Genomic DNA, 20,759 nt, shown 5'->3' with positions numbered 1-20,759 from the left:
CATTCATCTAGGAAAATAAAAATGTGTCCTCTTGCTTTATCTCCTGCTTTCCTGTAATTCAGCAGCATAAAAATAAGCGGAGAGAGTTGTTTCTAGTTTTATCATTTACCTACTCACATTTATAGTTCTCATTTATCTGAGTTAATGATTGTCAATAGAACTCTGTAGAATTTTCTTCCTGGGTTCTTCAGGCAAACATCATAACTGAATTTAGAAAGTATCGTATGTTCCAATTTCATGATGTCTAGCAAATTGTTTTTAGGGCCATTCTCTAATCTTCATATTGATGGAGGTTTTTTTTTTCTGAAATAAGCTTTTTATTTGGGGGTATTTTTAGATTTAGAGAAAAGGTGAAAAGATAGTACAGAGTGTTCCTGTATTCCCATACTCAGTTTCCTCTAGTACTAACATCTTACATTACCCTGGTATATTTGTTAAAATTTAAAAAAACAACACTGGTACATTACAGTCAACTCCAGGTGTTTACATGTGTTTCACCATTTTTTTCCTGCTCACGTCCTTTTTGTTGTCGTTGTCCCAGAATCCATAGATGGAGTTGTTGTCTGTATTTTCTTTCCACTAGGTTCATTTTAGTTGGTTTCATGGATGAGTGTTAAATATGCTCCCACTCCACCAAATTGGCTGGTTATCCCCACCATTACTTTATGAGCCATTTACATCTCTGCTCCCAGGAGCCACAGTCTACATGCCTTGCTTGATAAAGACACTGACAGACTCACAGGAAATGTTAATTTTATACTTAATCTTTGCCACTAAAACTCTGACAGTGTTTTTGAAAACCTAAAGCAAAGGTTTCATTGCATACAACTATCTCTGTAACTTGTAACTTGTGTGCTTAGTTGTCAGTTTCTCCAGAGTGTGAAGTCCTCTGCAGAAGCGATTCCAGACCTTCAGAGCCACGATGAACCATCTGAGTTAACGGTATCGAATGCAACCTTGTTTATTTTCAGAGTGTGTGATCATGTGATTAAGAACCGTTTTGAGCAGGAATTACTCATCATAAATAAGTAGTGTCAGTCGCTCAGTCATGTCCAACTCTTTGTGACCCCATGAATTGTAGCCTGCCAGTCTCCTCTGTCCATGGGATTCTCCAGGCAAGAATACGGATTGCCATTCCCTTCTCCAGAGAATCTTCCCGACCCAGGGATTAATCTGGGTCTCCTGCATTGCAGGCAGATTCTTTACCATCTGAGCTACAGGGAAGATCCATCATAAATAAATCAGTCAATAAATTCTGCCAATATCTGTTAAGCATCTATTAAGAGCTACTTACAGATGGGGATACTACATTAAACACAACATAATACCTAGCTTCATGAAATGTAGAGTCAGTCCCTTCTACTTTGGTGCCCAGACTTGTTTGGACCTAAGAGTTTGATTAGCATCCAGGCTACCTAGATCCCATCAGTGATCTTCATTTGGAGGGCAGTAAGGTCTGACTTGCTAGTTGGCTTTTCTCAAAGCTGGGAAGATATATTTCTTTTACAAATGCAAATGACCAACCAATCTGACAATTAATGGTCAGATTAATAGGTTGACCCCTTTAAACTAAGAAATTCTATATATTTCTCTGGAATATTAGCCACTACCAATTTAACACACACACACACACCCCTTATTTGAGGCTGTATATTAAGTATATTGTCATCCCATGAAAAAGAAAACAGAGTAATTTGCCATTCATTTGACTCATCTTTTACATTTGTGAACCAAAAATGAAATTGAAGGAAAACATTTGGGTGTATAGAAATACCTGTTTTTATTTTATTGATGTATATGTGATTTACAATATTAATTCCAGGTATACTACATAGTATTAGATATTTCTGTACATTACAAAATGATTACTACCATAAGTCTAGTTACTGTCTGCATCATAAAAAGTTATTATAGTATTATTGACTATTTTCCCCTTGTTGTACATTCCATCTCTGTGACTTACTTATTTTACACCTGGAAGTTTGTGTCTCTTAGGGCTTCCCTGGTGGCTCAGATGTTAAAGCGTCTGCCTGCAATGTGGGAGACCTGGGTTCGATCCCTGGGTCGGGAAGATCCCCTGGAGAAGGAAATGGCAACCCACTCCAGTATTCTTGCCTGGAGAATCCCATGGACAGACGAGCCTGGTGGGCTACAGTCCACGGGGTCGCAAAGAGTCGGATATGACTAAGCGACTTCACTTTCACTTTAACTTTTGTATCTCTTAATCCCTTCCACCAATTTTGCTCATCTCCCCCCAACCTCCCTTAAAGAACTTACTTTTAAAAGAAGAAACTTAATCTCCCTATATCCCAGGTATGTAATATTTAAAATACTTTTAATAACTGAGATCAGAAGCTACAACGAATAGTTTCTGGAGGGTCCATCTTGCTCTTGACACTGTGATTCTAATCACCTGGTCAGTAATCACTGCTCATGTCACCCAAGGGATGCACTGTTTGGGTACCATACAGAAGCATACACTTGCATGTGTTTGCAGATCACTTATTATTTCATATTTGTAACACTCCTCCCTGCAACTGGCATAAACACTTGAGGGTGGTTGTGTTTAGAAAATGTCTGGTTTCTGATTGCAAGTTGAGGCCCCACCCACTTATATAGATGTTAACTTAATAGAGAATTTTCTTTTCAAAGGAAACCACAAATGAAGGCAATCTTGAAGAGTCAACAGCAGTTAGTTCTATAGTGCCAGGTAAGGATTTGGAGGTAGCACATGGGATTATTTGAATGTATACATATCTTTGTATATAGAGGATTTTATTATATATTTATGGCCAAACTACACAGCATATGCGATATTAGTTCCCCAACCAGGGGTTGAACCTGCACCCCCTGCAGTGGAAGCATGGAGGCTTAACCACTAGACTGCTAGGGAAGTCCCGTATGTAGGGGATAATAGGAATATTTGTTTATAACTGTGCCTCCTTGCTTTTCTCCACAGAGGTGGCCCAGGGTGAAGCCCAGTGGTTTCAGGAGGCAGAGAGCCTGAGTGAGCACCTGAGAAAAGTCTATACCAGTGCTCCTTTCTGCCACATGTCTTTGCTTGAGATCTCTTCCTGTCTAGCCACTGACCAGTGGCTGGATTGTGATCTGTCCTTTGCCTTAAAACACATCACCAATCCTGTGCAAGAGCCTGTGGTGTTGCCTGAAGTCTTTGCTAACTTGAACTCTGTCATGTGTGTGGAGGGTGAAGCTGGGAGTGGAAAGACCATCCTCCTGAAGAAAATAGCTCATCTGTGGGCATCAGGACGCTGTCCCTTGTTAAACAGGTTCCGGCTGGTTTTCTGTCTCTCTCTTGGCTCTACTAGACCGGAGCAGGGGCTGGCCAGTGTCATTCGTGACCAACTCTTAGAGACAAAGCTATCTGTTACTGAAATGGGCCTAAGGAACATCATCCAGCAGTTAAAGAACCAGGTGTTATTCCTTTTGGATGACTACAAAGAAATGTGCTCAGTCCCCCAAGTCATAGCAAGGATGATTCAAAAAAAACACTTGTCAAGGACCTGCTTGGTGATCACTGTCCGTACAAATAGGGCCAAGAACATCCGCCGATACCTGGATACAATCATAGAGATTAAGGCGTTTCCTTTCTATAATACTATTTCTATATTACGGAAGCTCTTTCCAGGTGATTTGACCCGTCTGCGAAAGTTGATGGTTGACTTTGGAATAAATCAAACTTGGCAGGGAATTCAGAAAACTCCCTTGTTTGTAGCAGCAGTCCGTGCTAGTTGGCTTCAGAATCGTTTTCATCGGTCCTTTGATAGTGTGGCTGTTTTCGAGTCCTATATGGAATGCCTTTTCTTAAAGCACAAAACCGAAGCTGACCTTCTCAAAGCAACTGTGTCCTCCTGCGGTGATCTAGCCTTGAAAGGGTTTTTTTCATCTTGCTTTGAGTTTAGTGATGAGGACCTCATAGAAGCAGGGATTGGTGAAGAGGAAGATCTAGCCATGTACCTGATGAACAAATTCACAGCCCAGAGACTGAGGCCAGTCTATCAGTTTTTAAATCCTGCATTTCAAGAATTCCTTGCTGGAATGAGGCTGACCGAACTCCTGGATTCTGATAGGCAAGAAGACCAAGATTTGGGACTTCATTATTTGAAACGAATCAACTCAACCTTGATGGTTATCTATCCCTATGCCAATTTTTTGAACTGTGTCTCCCGCCATCCTTCAACAAAGGCAGGGCCAAAAATTGTATCCCATTTGCTTCTCTTGGTGGATAATAAAGAGACACTGGAGAATATATCTGAAAATGACGACTATCTGAAGCATCATCCAGAAATTTCAGAGGTGATGCAATTTTTCAGGTTGATGTGGCAATTATCTCCGCAAAATTACCTTTCACTGGCTTCAAAACATTTGCTAGCTTTGGCTATAAGGATTGCGTATCAAAGCAACACTGTTGCTGCATGTTCTCCTTTCATTTTGCAATTCCTTCGTGGGAGAACCCTGTGTTTGGATGTGCTTAAGTTACAGTATTTTTTTGACCACCCAGAAAGCCTGTTATTGTTGAGGAGTATCCAGGTCTCCATAAATGGAAATAGATTATTCAAAACAGATACGCCCTTGGAAAGAATTTTCGACAAATCCCAGGCACCAACTATAGAGCAGGACTATGCTTCTGCCTTTGAACTTGAGAGTGAATGGAAGCAGAGTTTAGATGAAAAACATGAAATCATTCAGAATTTTCAGAACATGCGACTCAATGCACCACCAGCCATCAACACTGGCTATTGGAACCTTCCTTCAAAGCAGTACAAGATTCCCCTTCTGGAAGTTCATGTGACTAATACCCATGCTGTGGATCAGGAGATGCTGAGGTTTCTAACAGAGGTTTTCTCAGCTGCACAGCACATTGAACTCCACTTGAACCACAGCAGGGGTTTTATTGAAAACATCCGCCCAGCTCTTGAGCAGTTCAGGGCGTCTTTCACCAAGTGCTGCATAAGCCAGTGTGAGCTGAGTGCAATAGAACAGGAATTGCTTCTCACTCTAACTTCCCTAGAATCTCTTGAAGTCTCAGAGACAACCCATCCACAAGGTAAGCTTGAACCTATTTTAGATGACTATTATGATGTGTACTTCACTTTTTCACTCTTAGTTTTAAATGGATAAAAACTTTTGAAAGCATCAGACTGTAAATCCTTGCTGATTGGACAATTTAAATTTCACTAATATATTTCTCTTAGTAATATGAATTAGTGAAAAGCCTCCAAATAATAGAATGACTTTCAAACTCTAATATAAATAATAAAATGACTAATGAAGGCTCTTAGTAAACAAATGACTGCTAAGTCGCTTCAGTCGTGTCCGACTCTGTGCGACCCCATAGACGGCAGCCCACCAGGCCCCGCCGTCCCTGGGATTCTCCAGGCAAGAACACTGGAGTGGGTTGCCATTTCCTTCTCCAACGCGTGAAAAGTGGAAAGTGAAAGGGAAGTCGCTCAGTCGTGTCTCTTAGCGACCCTATGGACTGCAGCCCGCCAGGCTCCTCTGTCTATGGGATTTTCCAGGCAAGAGTACTGGAGCGGGGTGCTGTTGCCTATGTAAATAATGCTTGAGAACTACTCACACCTCACCTGCTTCATGGAAGAAAGGGCTTGTACTCTGGGAAATAAACAAGTAGGAAGTAATACCTTCCCGTTATTTTTGTCTCCTTTCACTTGTCTAAGCAGTGTTTTAGAGTTTTTGGTGTAGACTGTATCATTTTTCATTAAATTTATTCCCAGATACTTGTTTTTGATACTCTTGTAAATGATACTAATTTTTTTCATTTTCTGATTGTTGCTAGTATGGGTTTGATTTTCAGCAGTTTATTAAATGCCTAGCAGTGCTTTGCTTTATATCTTACTTGAGGGACACTGAACATTTTTTGAATCTGTGTTGATATTTATCTTCAAATTTAGAAAAATTTTGTTCACTTTTTTCAAGTATTTTTATTATGATAAAACACAGTTTTCAGTATACAGTTTAGTGGCATTAAGTAGAATTAGAGTGCTGTGAACCATCATCACTATTCACTTCCACAACCTTTTCATCATCCCAAACTTTGTACCTATTAAATAACCCCTTCCTCTTCCCAGCCACTGAGGTCTCTGTGAATTTGTCTATTCTGCTTCATATAAATGAATACATACAATATTTTGTCCTTGTGCGTCTGACTTCTTTCATTTAGCATAATGTTTTTAAGGTTCATCCATGTTGTAGCCTGTGTCAGAACTTCACTACTTTTATAGCTAGAATAATATTGCATTGTATGTATATATACAATGGCTTTCCTGGTGGCTCAGTGGCAAAGAATCCACCAGCCAATATTAGAGACATGGCTCCTATCCCTGGGTTGAGAAGATCCCCTGGAGAAGAAAATGGCAACCCACTCCAGTGTTCTTGCCTGGGAAATCCCACCGACAAAGGAGCCTGGTGGGCTATGGTCCACAAAGAGTCGGACACGGCTTAGTGACTAAACAACAAATATATCATGCTCTGTTATCAGTTCATCAGTTGATGGACACTTGCACTGTTTATTCTGGCTAAAGCTGCTGTGAACATGGATGCACAAATGTTGCTTTCAATTCTTTTTGATTTATACCTAGAAATTATTGGATCATATTAATGATAGTAATTCTATTTTAATATTCAAGAAACCTCCAAACTGTTTTCCACACTGGCTGCAGCATTTTACATCCCTACAAACAATGTACCAGGGTTCCAGTTTCTTCACATCTCGAAGCTTTTTTTGTTTTTTTTTAAAATCAGAGACATCCTAGTAGGTGTGAAATTATATCTAATTGTGGTTTTGATTTTCATTTTCCTGATGACTAAAATGCTACTGAGCATCTTTTCATGTGCTTGTTGGCTGTTCAGTTCAGTTCAGTTCAGTCGCTCAGTCGTGTCTGACTCTTTGCAACCCCATGAACGCCAGGCCTCCCTGTCCATCACCAACTCCCGGAGTTCACTCAGACTCACGTCCATCGAGTCGGTGATGCCATCCAGCCATCTCATCCTCTGTCGTCCCCTTCTCCTCCTGCCCCCAATCCCTCCCAGCATCAGGGTCTTTTCCAATGAGTCAACTCTTCCCATGAGGTGGCCAAAGTACTGGAGTTTCAAATTTAGCATCATTCCTTCCAAAGAAATCCCAGGGCTGATCTCCTTCAGAATGGACTGGTTGGATCTCCTTGCAGTCCAAGGGACTCTCAAGAGTCTTCTCCAACACCACAGTTCAAAGCATCAATTCTTTGGCGCTCAGCCTTCTTCACAGTAGTATATCTTTTTTGAAGAGAGTCTATTAAATCGTTTTGTCCATTAAAAAAAATGAAAGTGTGGTTTATTTACCATGTTGTGTTAGTTTCTGGAGTACAGCAAAGTGATTCAGACCGTGTGTGTGTGTGTATACACACATGTATGTATATTTAAGATTCTTTTTCACTGTAGATCATTACAAGATACTGGATATAGTTCCCTGTGCTATACTGTAGGTGCTTATTTTATACACAGTGTGTATCTATTAATCTCAAAATCCTAATTTATTCCTCCCTCCTTCCTCTTTTCCCTTTGGTAACCATAAATTTATTTTCTATGTCAGTGAGTGTATTTCAGTTTTGTAAATAAATTCATTTGTATTACTTTTTTAGAGCCCACATATAAATGGTATCATATATTGTTTTTCTGACTTACATCACTTAATATGATAATCTCTAGGTCCATCTGTGTAGCTGCAAATGGCATTATTTCATTCTTTTTTGTGGCTGAGTAATATCTCATTGTGTGTATGTGTATCACATCTTCTTTATCTAGTCATCCTTGATGGACATTTAGGTTGCTTCCATGTCATGGTTATTATAAATAGTGCTGCTATGGATACTGGGGTGTATGTATCTTTTCAGAATAAGAGTTTTCTCTAGATGTGTGGCCAAGAGTGAGATTGCTGGCTTGTAGCTCGATTTTTAGTTTTTTAGGGAACCTCCAAACTGTTCTCCCTAGTGGCTATACCAATTTACATTCCCATCAACAGTGTAGGAGGGTTCCCTTTTCTCTACATCCTCTCCAGCATTTATTGTCTGTAGACATTTTTTGTTTTGTTTTTTGTCTATTTGTAGACGTTTTGATGATAGTCATTCTGACCACTGTGAGGTGATACCTCATTATAGCTTTGATTCGCATTTCTCTAATGATCAGTGATTTTGAGCATCTTATGTGCTTGTTAGCTATATATATGTCTTCTTTGGAGACATGTCTCTTGAGGTCTCCTGCCCATTTTCAGGTTGGGTTGTTTGTTCCTTTGCCCAACCCCATGGACTGCAGTATGCCAGGCCTCCCTGTCCATCACCAACTCCTGGAGTTTACTCAAACTCACGTCCATTGAGTTGGTGATGCCATCCAACCATCTCATCTTCTGTCGTCCCCTTCTTCTCCCGCCTTCAATCTTTCCCAGCATCAGGGTCTTTTCCAATGAGTCATTTCTTCAAATCAGATGGCCAAAGTATTGGAGTTTCAGCTTCAGCATCAGTCCTTCCAATGAATATTCAAGGACTGATGTCCTTTAGGATGAACTGGTTGGATCTCCTTGCAGTACAAGGGACTCTCAAGAGTCTTCTCCAACACCACAGTTCAAAAGCATCAATTCTGCAGTGCTCAATTTTCTTTATAGTCCAACTCTCACATCCATACATGACCACTGGAAAAACCATAGCCTTGACTAGGCGGCTAGAGAAGCCTCAGCAAGATAGTAGTCGCTAGAGCGGCGGCTGCACGGCAGCTGTGCAGAGCCACTGGAGCAGCTCTGAGGAGATACCCCATGTCCAAGAGCAAAGGAGAAGCCCCAGCAAGAGGGTAGGAGGGGCGAAATCACGTTCAGAATCAAACCCCATTGCGCCATAAACACTCAGAGGGCTCAAACAAACCTTGTGCGCACCTGCAACCCCATGGACTGCAGCACTCCAGAGAAGGAGAAGGAGACGATAGAGGATGAGATGGTTCGATGGCATCACCGACTCAATGGACTTGAGTTTAAATAAACTCTGGGAGTTGGCGATGGACAGGGAGGCCTGGCACACTGCAGTTCATGGGTTCCCAAAGAGTCGGACCTGACTGAGCGACTGAAATGAACTGACTAGACGGATCTTTGTTGGCAAAGTAATGTCTCTGCTTTTGAATATGCTGTCTAGGTTGGTCATAACTTTCCTTCCAAGGAGCAAGCCTCTTTTAATTTCATGGGTGCAGTCCCATCTGCAGTGATTTTGGAGCCCAAAATAAAGTCCCTCACTGCTTCCACTGTTTCCCATCTATTTCCCATGAAGTGATGGGAACAGATGCCTTGGTTTTAGTTTTCTGAATGTTGTGTTTTAAGCCAACTTTTTCACTCTCCTCTTTCACTTTCAAGAGGCTCTTTAGTTCTTCTTCACTTTCTGCCATAAGGGTGGTGTCATCTGCATATCTGAGGTTATTGATATTTCTCCCGGCAATCTTGATTCCAGCTTGTGCTTCATCCAGCCCAGGGTTTCTCATGATGTACTCTGCATATAAGTTAAATAAGCAGGGTGACAATATACAGCCTTGACGTACTCCTTTTCCTATTTGGAACGGGTCTGTTGTTCCAGTTCTAATTGTTGCTTCCTGACCTGAATATAGATTTCTCAAGAAGCAGGTTAGGTGGTCTGGTATTCCCATCTCTTTAAGAGTTTTCCACAGTTTGTTGTGATCCACAAAGTCAAAGGCTTTGGCATAGTCATTAAAGCAGAAATAGATGTTTTCCTGGAACTCTCTTGCTTTTTCGATAATCCAACAGATGTTGGCAGTTTGATCTCTGGTTCCTCTGCGTTTTCTAAATCCAGCTTCAACATCTGGAAATTCACGGTTCACATACTGTTGAAGCCTGGCTTGGAGAATTTTGAGCATTACTTTACTAGCGTGTTAGATGAGTACAATTGTGCGGTAGTTTGAGCATTCTTTGGCATTGCCTTTCTTTAGGAAAGAATATATTCCTTATATATTATATAATCACAGTGTAATTACATATAATTTTTATTGTCATGTGTATAAAACATTTTCTCCTGTAAATTTCCCTTTTCACTGTCTTGGTAATGTCCTTCAATCTATAAAGTTTCAAATTCCAACTGAGTCCAATTTGTCTCTTTTTGTGCTAATGCTCCTGGTAGCATATCAAGAATCCACTGTCAAGTCCAAAGTCATCTTTTCTTCTAAAGTGTTATACGGTTTTAGCTCTTAAATTTAGGTAGTTGATTCATTTTGAGCTAATTTCATATATGGCGGTGGTTGAACTTCTTTTGCATGGAGAAATTCAGTTGTCTGAGCCCCATTCACTGAGATGTCTCATTTTTCTGAATCCAGAGCGTAATACAGGACTTTTATATAGTAGATGAGAAAGAAAATATTGCCTGCCATTTCAGTAAACAAAGGGTGTTATAGTCATCAGCAATTGCAATTACACCCATGAGGGCGAGCCCTGAGGAAACTCAGGAAGGAAACAAAGAATACCTATTATCTAGCAGGCATTAGGCTGCAGCCACCCCAAAGGTGCAGCTTGAGGAAACTCAGGATGGGAAAACACAGGATAGGAAAACACAGGATACTGGCTCCAGATAGCCGAGGTGCGTATCAAAGGAATGATTTCAGTGAGCCCGGACTCTTGCATCTTCCCATACATAGAAAAGCGCTAAATTCTTTGAGACATTTGGTTTTCCTTTATTGACAGTAATCTTTTGCCCTTTGTTGGCAAAACTGCTTCCCCCTAATCTCCTTGGAGCAATTTTCTTAGGCTTACTTTGAGATGTTGCCTCCCAGACTTGACGTCCTAAGAACGTCCAGTGGATAAAATAATTCTCATACTTTTAGGGTGTGCATATATTTTTTTAGTCAACATACTAGTAAATGCTACAAAAAGCATTATTTTCATATATGCGCTTCCTAAAAAAGAATGTCTTATGGTATGTGAAAAGTTTTCATTTGAAAATATGAAAATACCTTGATGAATCCAAATGACAGTTTGAAAATTTCCATTTGGAACTCTTTAAATTAATAACAGGAAACTGTGTGCTGCTTTCTAGACCAACTCTTTCTTAGTTTGGACAAATTCTTGTGCCTGAAAGAACTGTCTGTGAATCTGCAACAAGATGTTTTTTCAGCCATTTCTGAAGAATTCCTAAATCTCCACCATATGGAGAAATTATTGATCCAAATTTCATCTAAGTGCAGTCCTTCCAAATTAGGTAAGTGTGGCACTTTGATTTTCTTGCTTTTACATCATCTGGAAAAGCTACCTGGCCAATAATTAAGAGTTGAAGATCTGAGGGTATAACCTATAATCCAGGTAAACTGTGGGAACAGCACTCATTGTTACTAAAAAAGCAGAGAGCTATTTATAATTGAGCCTTTACTACATGCTATGAATTATTCTAGCACTTTATAAATATTAACTCATTTAACATTCATACCCATTCTACAAGGTAAACTAATCATTTTACATAGGAAAACGGAGTTATAGAAATTAATTAATTTGCTCAAGGTCACCCAGAAAAGGAAATGGTAAATTTGCAATTCGAACACAGGAATTCTAACTCTTAAGTCTGAGCTCTTAAGCAGAGTATACTGCCTCTCCAAAAGTAGTTTGTAGAGTTCTCTCACTGTTTTCAAGTTGCTCTTACATTGCCACTTAGTGATCTACCAGATCAGAAGGAAGGAAATCGGCTGATTAGTAGTAATCAGAGGCACTTCCCTGTTTCTCACCAGCCTATTCTCTTGGTTAATGAACAACCTGTACAGCTATCTTTCTTAAATGTCATGTAGCAAGGTGACATAGGCATCATCAGTTCCTTAAACACCAAGTTTAAACACTTAGACTAAACACTAGAGACTGAGTGAAAAAAGACAAATCGCTAGTGAACTGACATGCAGATTTGCATGCAAAAAAACCTTGTAGCTGAGGCTGGAAGTGTAGTTTTCTTATATTTCTCAGCAATTTTTTCATGAAATTTAGGTTTTGCTTCAGAGTTGTCCCTGACTTTATGTTTCCTTGCATAGTGTTTCTATAGTGTAAACGTCACGTGCAAACTAGAGACATTAGGATATTAGGATATTAAAGCTGAGTCAATGCCATTATTATACGGAGGAGAAAATGGATCCCCAGAGAGGGTCCGTAACGACAGTTCACACAGCACGTCAGTTAGTTACTATATTACAATACAGTAAATATACTTTTTATCAGTTAGTTACAGAACCTGAACCTAAGCCCGAGTCATTACAATCATGATGCCTTATTTCGATTCACTATTGCTGAAACAAATTAATAAATTAATTTTATTAATTTTATATGGTTAATTCAGATAGAACTTTTCAATCTCTGATTTCTGAAATCTGATATTTTATCTGACAGTCAGATTAGTTCAGAATTCTCCAAACCTTCAAGTGTTCCATCTGGAGTGTAATAGCTTTTCGGATTTTGAATCTCTTGTGACTGCACTTGCTTCCCGCAAGAAACTTGAAGAAATTAAGTTTTCTGGACAATTTTTTCAAGCCAACCCATTTGGTAAGAGCTATAATTGTAAAATTTTGGTTTAAGATGCTTTTGTGGACAGAATCATTTTTTAATAGTCAAATTTTAAAACATGCATTTGATGGCAGAGAACAAAACCATTGCAATAGATATCTGATCGTAAATGAATTTTCAAATAAGGTATATTTGTTTCCTTAATAGATGTTTAAACATTTCTAGTTATGAGAACTGTTTCCTGAGTAAAGATTTGTGTTATCTAGTTAAGCCATACGAATCAATTCAATCTGAATTATAGTAATTTCTATCACTTTTGAAATACTCTTTGCTGTGCTTAGTCGCTCAGTCATGTCCAACTCTTTGTGACCCCATGGGCTGCAGCCTGCCAAGCTCCTCTGTCCATGGGGATTCTCCAGGCAAGAATACTGGAGCAGGTTGCCATGCCCTCCTTCCGGGATCTTTTCAACCTAGGGATCGAACCCAGATTTCCCACATTGCAGGTGGATTCTTTACCAACTGAGCTACTAGGGAAGCCCCTTTATACTCTATAAATACATTACTTTTTGGTATAAGAAATGTAGCTGACATAACTAAATTTTAATTTTCCCTTTTATAGTCATTGTCTTGCCAAATTTTACTTCTCTGAAGATATTAAAACTTGGGATCCAATATATTCCAGATAAGGAAACAGCTGAAAAATTTGGTATGTTTATAACACAGTACCTTTTACTTACTCTTGATCCTTTCCCTCCACAAAATCCTATTTTGCATTAGCTATAATAAATTACAATGTTTTAGCTGCCCTTGGTCATTAGGAGGGAGGGATAGTGCTGCTCAACTTTTACCCTCCAAATGCCTTGATTTCACTTTATGTCTTTCAAAGCAATGTTCTTAAAGCAATTCATTTCTTAGAATATTTGTTATCAGTTCAGTCACTCAGTCGTGTCTGACTCTTTGCGGCCCCATGAACCGCAGCACACCAGGCCTCCCTTTCTATCACCAACTCCCGGAGTTCACCCAAACCTATGTCCATGGAGTTGGTGATGCCATCCAACCATCTCATCCTCTGTCGTCCCCTTCTCCTCCTGCCCTCAGTCTTTCCCAGCATCAGGGTCTTTTCAAATGAGTCAGCTCTTCACATCAGGTGGCCAAAGTATTGGAGTTTCAGCTTCAGCATCAGTCCTTACAATGAACACCCAGAGCACTATGTAATTTTATTGCCAGGTATCCATCCCAAACAAGTTAAATGCCTGTTGTTTCAAAGTTTTCCAGAATATGGGGAAAACTACCTTTTAAAGTTATGAACACTCTATGTGAACACCTAGACTTAACAAAATGGTAACTATAGAAACTACCTTTTCTACTTATTTTTTTATGATTATAATAACCATGTGTGCTCTGGAAATTTTTCTAACAGGTATTAGAAGATAAGCGTATTTTTTAAAATTAAGATTTTTTTCCAACAAAAATGTTTCTGAATCAGACAGCCTTCACTCTAGCAGACAGAAGGGAGCTAGCTCTGAGGAGCTGTACGAAATGAAAGACTTTTATAGGCAGAAGGGCGCAGTGACAAATGATTTAAAGTAGGCAAAAATGCCCGTCAGTCATCGCAAGGTTACTTTCCTTTAGGCGATGGGGATGGCAGATGCTGATTGGTCCATTCCTGAGGGACTAGTTTAAGGTTCCATTTCTGGGCAGCCAGAACTGTAATCAGAGTCACGGTTTGGTGACATGGAGCTTGTTGTCTTACTTTTAACCCAGGAACATACAAGGACAGTCAGTAGAGACGAGACGCATACAGCAGTAGTGCTATCAAACTCAGCACACTTCAGGAGCACCTGGGTCTCTTCCTTCCCCTTTGTCCATCTTTTGAGGCAGCTGTGTGTGCAGGGGAGGGGCGTGGGGGCTGGGGCCGAAAAGGCCAGACCAGGGGCCGAGGGGGTGGCTGTTTTCTTCTCCAGGAGGTCTTCTCCAACTCCAGGATTGAACCTGGGTCTCCTGCATTGCAGACGGATTCTTTACTGTCTGAGCAAATAGGGAAGCCCACAAGGGGAGGCTAGAAGGAACTTTGAGGTCTTAAATTAGAATTGGAAATACTGGTGTGGACTTGTGGTTTTTAACCTATATAGGTAGATATGAGCATATCTGTATATCTCACTATACATACGTGTATATACATCCCTCAGCTCAGTCAACAGAGACTCAAAAGTACCCTAGTAGTAATGAGCATACCAACTACCCAGATCTTGACTTCTAAATACTGGCCTCCCTAAAAGGAACCAGGGTCCTTGAAGAAATGGCTGATGTAAGAACTGGGACAGTGAAAGGAAAAGCCTGCTACATGGTTTTATGCTAGAAAGTGTTCAAAACATGTCCAGGTATGAGGCCGCAGAAGTAGAGAACTTTCTGGGGATCAAGTGATCTAAACTGTATCACACTCAGGAGGGATCAAAGTGAAAAGGCAAGTTATGAGAGTGGTGGATTGTGAAGTTAGTACTAGAAATCACTGAGGATGACAGCATCACAGAAGGGAAGGGGGCTAAAAGCATTGAGGAGCTGGCATTAATAGAGAGTCCAGTAGAAGCTTTGGTCTGAAAGAGGAGATAGTTGGGGATTCTCTGACAGTCCAGTGGTTTAAAAAAAAAAAGGAAATGGGGATGTGAAGCCCATTCTGAACTTTGGGACTTCAGGGCAGGAGGCTGACTGGGGAAGGACAGAAGATTGGTTGTCTAGAGGCAGCAATGAAGATCAAGGTGTAGGCTGACCCCTTTCTCCAGCCTCTATGCTACATGGAACTTCCTAGAATGTATAGATTTTGATGCTTTGGATTACAATTATTTGGGAACACAGAACATAGTTTTTTCTCTTTTTTTTTGTCTCTTCTGATTAGCCTACGCTTTAGGTTCTTTAAATAACCTGGAAGAATTGATCCTTCCCACTGGGGATGGGATTCATCAAATGGCCAAACTGATCATCCAGCAGTGTCAGCATCTTCAGTGTCTCCAAGTTCTCCAGTTTTTCAAGACTTTGGATGATGACAGCGTGGTAGAAATTGGTGAGCTACCCTCAGATAAACTCAGCTCACATGAAAGCCAGTGGTACTACTCAAGCTTTCTGCTGCAAAATGTCTATAAAAACATTTTCCTCTCTAAAAATGTTCAACCCATTTCCCACTTCCTCATTTTCTCTATCATAATGTTCCCTCTAATGTTCTGTGGATTTTTGGTTCATTCTGGTCAGATTTGGGAGTAAAAGATAGCCTCCTGTTTGAGACTATACAAACCTTCAAGTCCACTCTTAACCTGTAGTGTTTCAGACAGCTGGCCACATACCCTCCGTATACTCCTTTTTATCAGTCAGTTCAGTTGCTCAGTCGTGTCTGACTCTTTGAGACCCCATGAATTGCAGCACACCAGGCATCCCTGTCCATAACCAACTCCCAAAGTTTACTCAGACTCATGTCCATTGAGTCGGTGATGCCATCCAGCCATCTCATCCTCTGTCATCCCCTTCTCCTCCCACCTTCAATCATTCCCAGCATCAGGGTCTTTTCCAATGAGTCAGTTCTTTGCATCAGGTGGCCAAAGTATTGGAGTTTCAGCTTCAGGATCAGTCCTTCCAATGAATATTCAGGACTGATCTTCTTTAGGACTGACTGGTTGGATCTCCTTGCAGCCCAAGGGACTCTCAAGAGTCTTCTCCAACACCACATTTCAAAAGCATCAATTCTTCGGCACTCAGCTTTCTTTACAGGCCAACTCTCACATCCATACATGACTACCGGAAAAACCATAGCTTTGATTAGACGGACCTTTGTTGGCAAAGTAATGTCTCTGCTTTTGAATATGCTGTCTAGGTTGGTCATAACTTTCCTTCCAAGGAGCAAGCGTCTTTTAATTTCATGGCCGCAGTCCCATCTGCAGTGATTTTGGAGCCAAAAAATAAAGTCCCTTGCTGTTTCCACATCCATTAGCCATGAAGTGATGGGACCGCATGCCATGATCTTCGTTTTCTGAATGTTGAGTTTTAAACTGACTTTTTCACTTTCCTCTTTCAAGAGGCTCTTTAGTTCTTCTTCTCTTTCTGCCATAAGGGTGGTGTCATCTGTATCTAAGGTTATTGATATTTCTCCTGGCAATCTTGATTCCAGCTTGTGCTTCATCTAGCCCAGCATATCCTTTTTTTTAATTGAAAATTAATACACATAAAGAAAAGTACAAAAGTATACAGCTTAATGGATTTTCAAGTGAACAGTCTTGCTACTTATACTTGGCTAACAATTACTCTTTAGACTACAATATAGATTATTACATTACAGAAGCTTCCTTTGTGTCCCTTCTGACACTACATTCCCCGTCCTTCTCAAAAGTGACCACTATACTGCTTTCTTTCACCATAGATTAATTTTACCCATTCTGAAAATACGTCATGGAATCCTACGCAGGATGGTCTCCTGTGCCTTTTTCCCTACACATTTTTCATTTATCTCTGCCTTTACCTCTATTATCCCCTGGTACTTTCTTTGGATATAATTTGCTTTTTATTTTTGTTCTAAATTCATTCTTTCTTCTTTCATTCCTTTTAATGTCCTAATGTCCCGAGGTGGACAGTTAGAGCACTAACTTTGGCTTTAGCTCTCTCTCACAAGTTTTAGTGTCATATTTTCATTCAGTTCAAAATATTTTCTAATTTTAGTCGTTCATTTTTTTGCCACACCAGTTATTTAGAGATGTATCACTTTTGTTTTTAATCTATGTTCTTACACTTAGAGTGTGTCTCTCATAAAAATATAGTTTTTAAAAATGTAATTTATTAATATTTACTACTTCAGTTAGAAGTAAATCTAATGTATTATTAAATTTATATATTTTTATTAAAATTGGGCATTTTCTATTTTAAGTGACGGTGGGAGAAGAGGTGTGTTAAAATAATCTAGCCTACCAGTATTAAAATTGAAGTCCCTATGATTCTGTTCTCATAAATATTTTGCTTTTATATTTATAGCCAAGGTAGCAATCAATGGAGGTTTCCAGAAACTCAAGCATCTTGATTTTTCAATGAACCACAAGATTACAGAGGAAGGATACAGAAACTTCTTTCAAACACTGGACAACCTGCCTAGCTTGCAAGAGTTAACTATTTCCAGGCATTTCAAAGAATGTATCAAAGTTCAGGCTGCAACAGTCAAGTCTTTGAGTCAATGTGTGTTACGGCTGCCAAGCCTCTTGAGACTTAACATGTTAAGTTGGCTCCTGGATGCAGAAGACATCACACTGCTTACTGCCACAATAAAAAAGCACCCTCAGTCTAAACATTTCATCCTTTCCTGGAAATGGATACTGCCATTCTCTCCAATCATTCAGGAACCTATTAGCTAAAATCTACTAAATCAAGAAAATTTTTGTCAGTAATTCTAAAAACTGTTGGATAAAATTTTGAATAATATTAATTATCCAAAAACTTATTAAATGCTGCATACAAAAGAGTAAAATGCATAAAGCATGTAATATAAAAAACCCCAAACAGCCTGCTTACCCGTTACTGAGCTTAAGAAACAGAGTATTACCAGTGACTCTGAAGTCCCTAAATGATCCTCCCCAATCAAAGATCAGCCCTTTAATCAAATTTACACATCCAACTCTTCATTATTCAGGTCATATAGGGCTTTCAGGCTAACTTCGGTAAACGGTAACAAAGCCACAGGGAGGGGTGGGAAGAATGGTGTATCCATCGTAAAGCCACAATATTCAAGGAATATTCAAGTTATTACAAAATGGCTAATTTAAGGACTGCATCTGTTTCACACATAGATGTGACAAGAGATATTCCTTAATCCTTGTAGTGTCTGTTTTTGTACATTTAATTTAGTGTGGCAGGGTTTATGTATACCTTCCTTTTATCTATTGCAGAAGAAATAGGATTTAGGGCAAATGCTCATATTCTAGAGCCCTTTGATTCAGTGGTTATTGTAGAAGCAGAAAGTAGTTTAGAATTTAGCATCATTGGAAATTAGCTAAATCTGCGGTTTTGAAAATACTGAGTATCAATGTTTTTTTAGATGTTTGAGAATCTAACGTATACATTTATAATGGCCTTAAAGTCTTATGTATCCACTTTGCTCAAGAATATTTTGTCAGTGACTTTATATATAGTATTATATATAGTATATATAATATATATATTATATATATATTAGTATCATATCAGGTATTACATCTGATGTCAATGTCTACATCTGTGCCTGTGTCCAATATTTCACTATTAGTTAATCAGTGGAGTGTTCTGAATGGCTAGAAGGCCATTCCAAATTCATAATGCTAGTGTAAGCTGGAAAACAACCATTCTTTTACAGTAATTTTTATTTTTACCACAAAACATAGGGACTGTATATATGGTTATGATTCTATTTGTTTAAAAAATGTACTCTCATGTTTCTAGATGCATTAAGAATTTCTGCAAAGAATATACAAGAAAAATTTTAACAGTGGTAACCATTTTAAATGATTAGAAAAGGGATAGGAAGGCATTCCTTTTTCCTTTTTGTACTGTTTTTTGTTTTACAAGCGCCTGTTTTGTATTTAAAATATAAAATTAGTTTAGCATTACCACGCGAATAATTGCTCTGTAGAGTGAGATTACTGGAAGCTGAGAAGGGCTATCTTCTTGTCTGATTTTATATCTAATACTTTTGTAATCAGAAAGGTTTTAAGTACTGTATCAAAGTCCAACTGGGAGACAGAAACCACCTAGTAACTTGGGGAGTTTACTATTAAGAGTTATTTACTGTAATAGGCAACTGGAGTAACAAGGATTACTTGTTACTCCAAGCATGGACATAGGGAATAGCCTACTGGCTTTTCACATTAGGGTGTGACAGAGCACCCAAAGGACTGACCCCAGGACTGAGGTCTGGACCTCAAGAGAGAAGGCACGGCCCTGGACAACAAAGGTTGGCTAAATTAAAGAGCTGCAACCCAAGAAGGTGTAAGCTTGGAGCACTTTGCTTAGAAACTTTGGGGGTGCCAGAGGAAGCCTTCTATATGGGGGTGCTAAGTGCTGCTGGCCACCAGGTACTGCAGAAGCCAGGTGCTGCACATGGTGTAGAGACCATGAGCTCCACATACCTGCTGGAGAGGTACACTGGACCCAGAGGTAGGCCCGTGCCCCTCCTGTCAACAGCACCCTCTACTGTGAAGCTTTTCACGGTTCCTGCTGACGAGGCAGGGGTATTTCCAAGGTCCAGATCCACTACTGCAGAGCACGCAGTGAAGGCTGGATTTGGACATGAAGGCAGTAACGTCGAAGTGGTACAAGTGTTACTTACTACATTTCATAGTTCTGACCTAAAGGAAAAAGAACCTAGTTAAATTTAAGATTGAAAGCATATGTATTCAGGTTCATCCTGTCACAGAAAAACTTCCTAAATACACAAGAAACTGGTATTAATGATGCATTTCAGGGAGAGGGGCAGGATAGTGGGCAGGGTAGGGACGTTTACTTTACATACAATCATCTGAATTCTGCACTATATACATGTACTATTAAAAATGATACTTTACAAAACTAACAGGACTCCATGCAAATTATTTGTCCAGAGCTTCTGCTAAGGACTTCCAGTATAAAGCAGGGGGCAGTGGGAATTCCTGGCAGTCCAGTAGTTAGGGCTGCTTTCACCGTCAAGGGCCCAAGTTCAATCCCTGCTCCAGGAACTAAGATCTCACAGGACATATAGCAAACCCCCCAACCCTGGAAAGCAGAGAGCTGCAAAGTATGGCCACAGACTACAGACTACGAGCTAAGAGTATTTCTTACATTTTTAGAGGCCCACAAAACTGTCTCCTGTCACCCTGTTTGTTTAACCTATACGCTGAGCACATCATGAGAAATGCCGGGCTGGATGAGTTACAAGCTAGAATCAAGATAGGCAGGAGAAACATCAACAGCCTCAGAAATGTGGATGATACCCCTCTAATGGCAGAAAGTGAAGAGGAACTAAAGAGACTCTTGATGAGAGTGAAGGAGGAGAGTGCAAGAGCCTGCTTAAGATTAAATATTAAAAACATTATGATCATGGCACCTGACCCCACTACTGCATGGCAAACAGAAGGGGAAAAGGTGGAAATTGTGACAGGTTTCGTCTTCCTGGGCTCCAAAATCACTGCGGATGGTGACTGCAGCCATGAGATCAGAAACGATTGTTTCTTGGCAGGAAAGTGATGACAAACCTAGA

The 20,759-nt window shown here is 39.8% G+C and overlaps 1 protein-coding gene across 1 annotated transcript in view; it reads left to right on the top strand.

The window, feature by feature from the left end:
• The window catches only part of LOC113878849 (general transcription factor IIH subunit 2), a 79,192-nt gene extending 59,096 nt beyond the window's left edge, over positions 1-20,096 (top strand). The window contains exons 11-18 of the mRNA XM_027519953.1: positions 861-942; positions 2,653-2,710; positions 2,960-5,065; positions 11,088-11,249; positions 12,413-12,565; positions 13,146-13,232; positions 15,420-15,584; positions 17,534-20,096. Of these exons, the coding sequence (XP_027375754.1) occupies positions 861-942; positions 2,653-2,710; positions 2,960-5,065; positions 11,088-11,249; positions 12,413-12,565; positions 13,146-13,232; positions 15,420-15,584; positions 17,534-17,907 (3,187 nt within the window). The 3' untranslated portion in view covers positions 17,908-20,096. The remainder of the gene's footprint in view (positions 1-860; positions 943-2,652; positions 2,711-2,959; positions 5,066-11,087; positions 11,250-12,412; positions 12,566-13,145; positions 13,233-15,419; positions 15,585-17,533) is intronic.
• The last annotated feature ends 663 nt before the right edge of the window (positions 20,097-20,759 follow it).

The sequence above is a fragment of the Bos indicus x Bos taurus genome, chromosome 20, assembly GCF_003369695.1.
Source record: "Bos indicus x Bos taurus breed Angus x Brahman F1 hybrid chromosome 20, Bos_hybrid_MaternalHap_v2.0, whole genome shotgun sequence".
Taxonomy (NCBI): Eukaryota; Metazoa; Chordata; class Mammalia; order Artiodactyla; family Bovidae; genus Bos; species Bos indicus x Bos taurus.
This window is presented reverse-complemented; position numbering and strand designations above follow the sequence as displayed.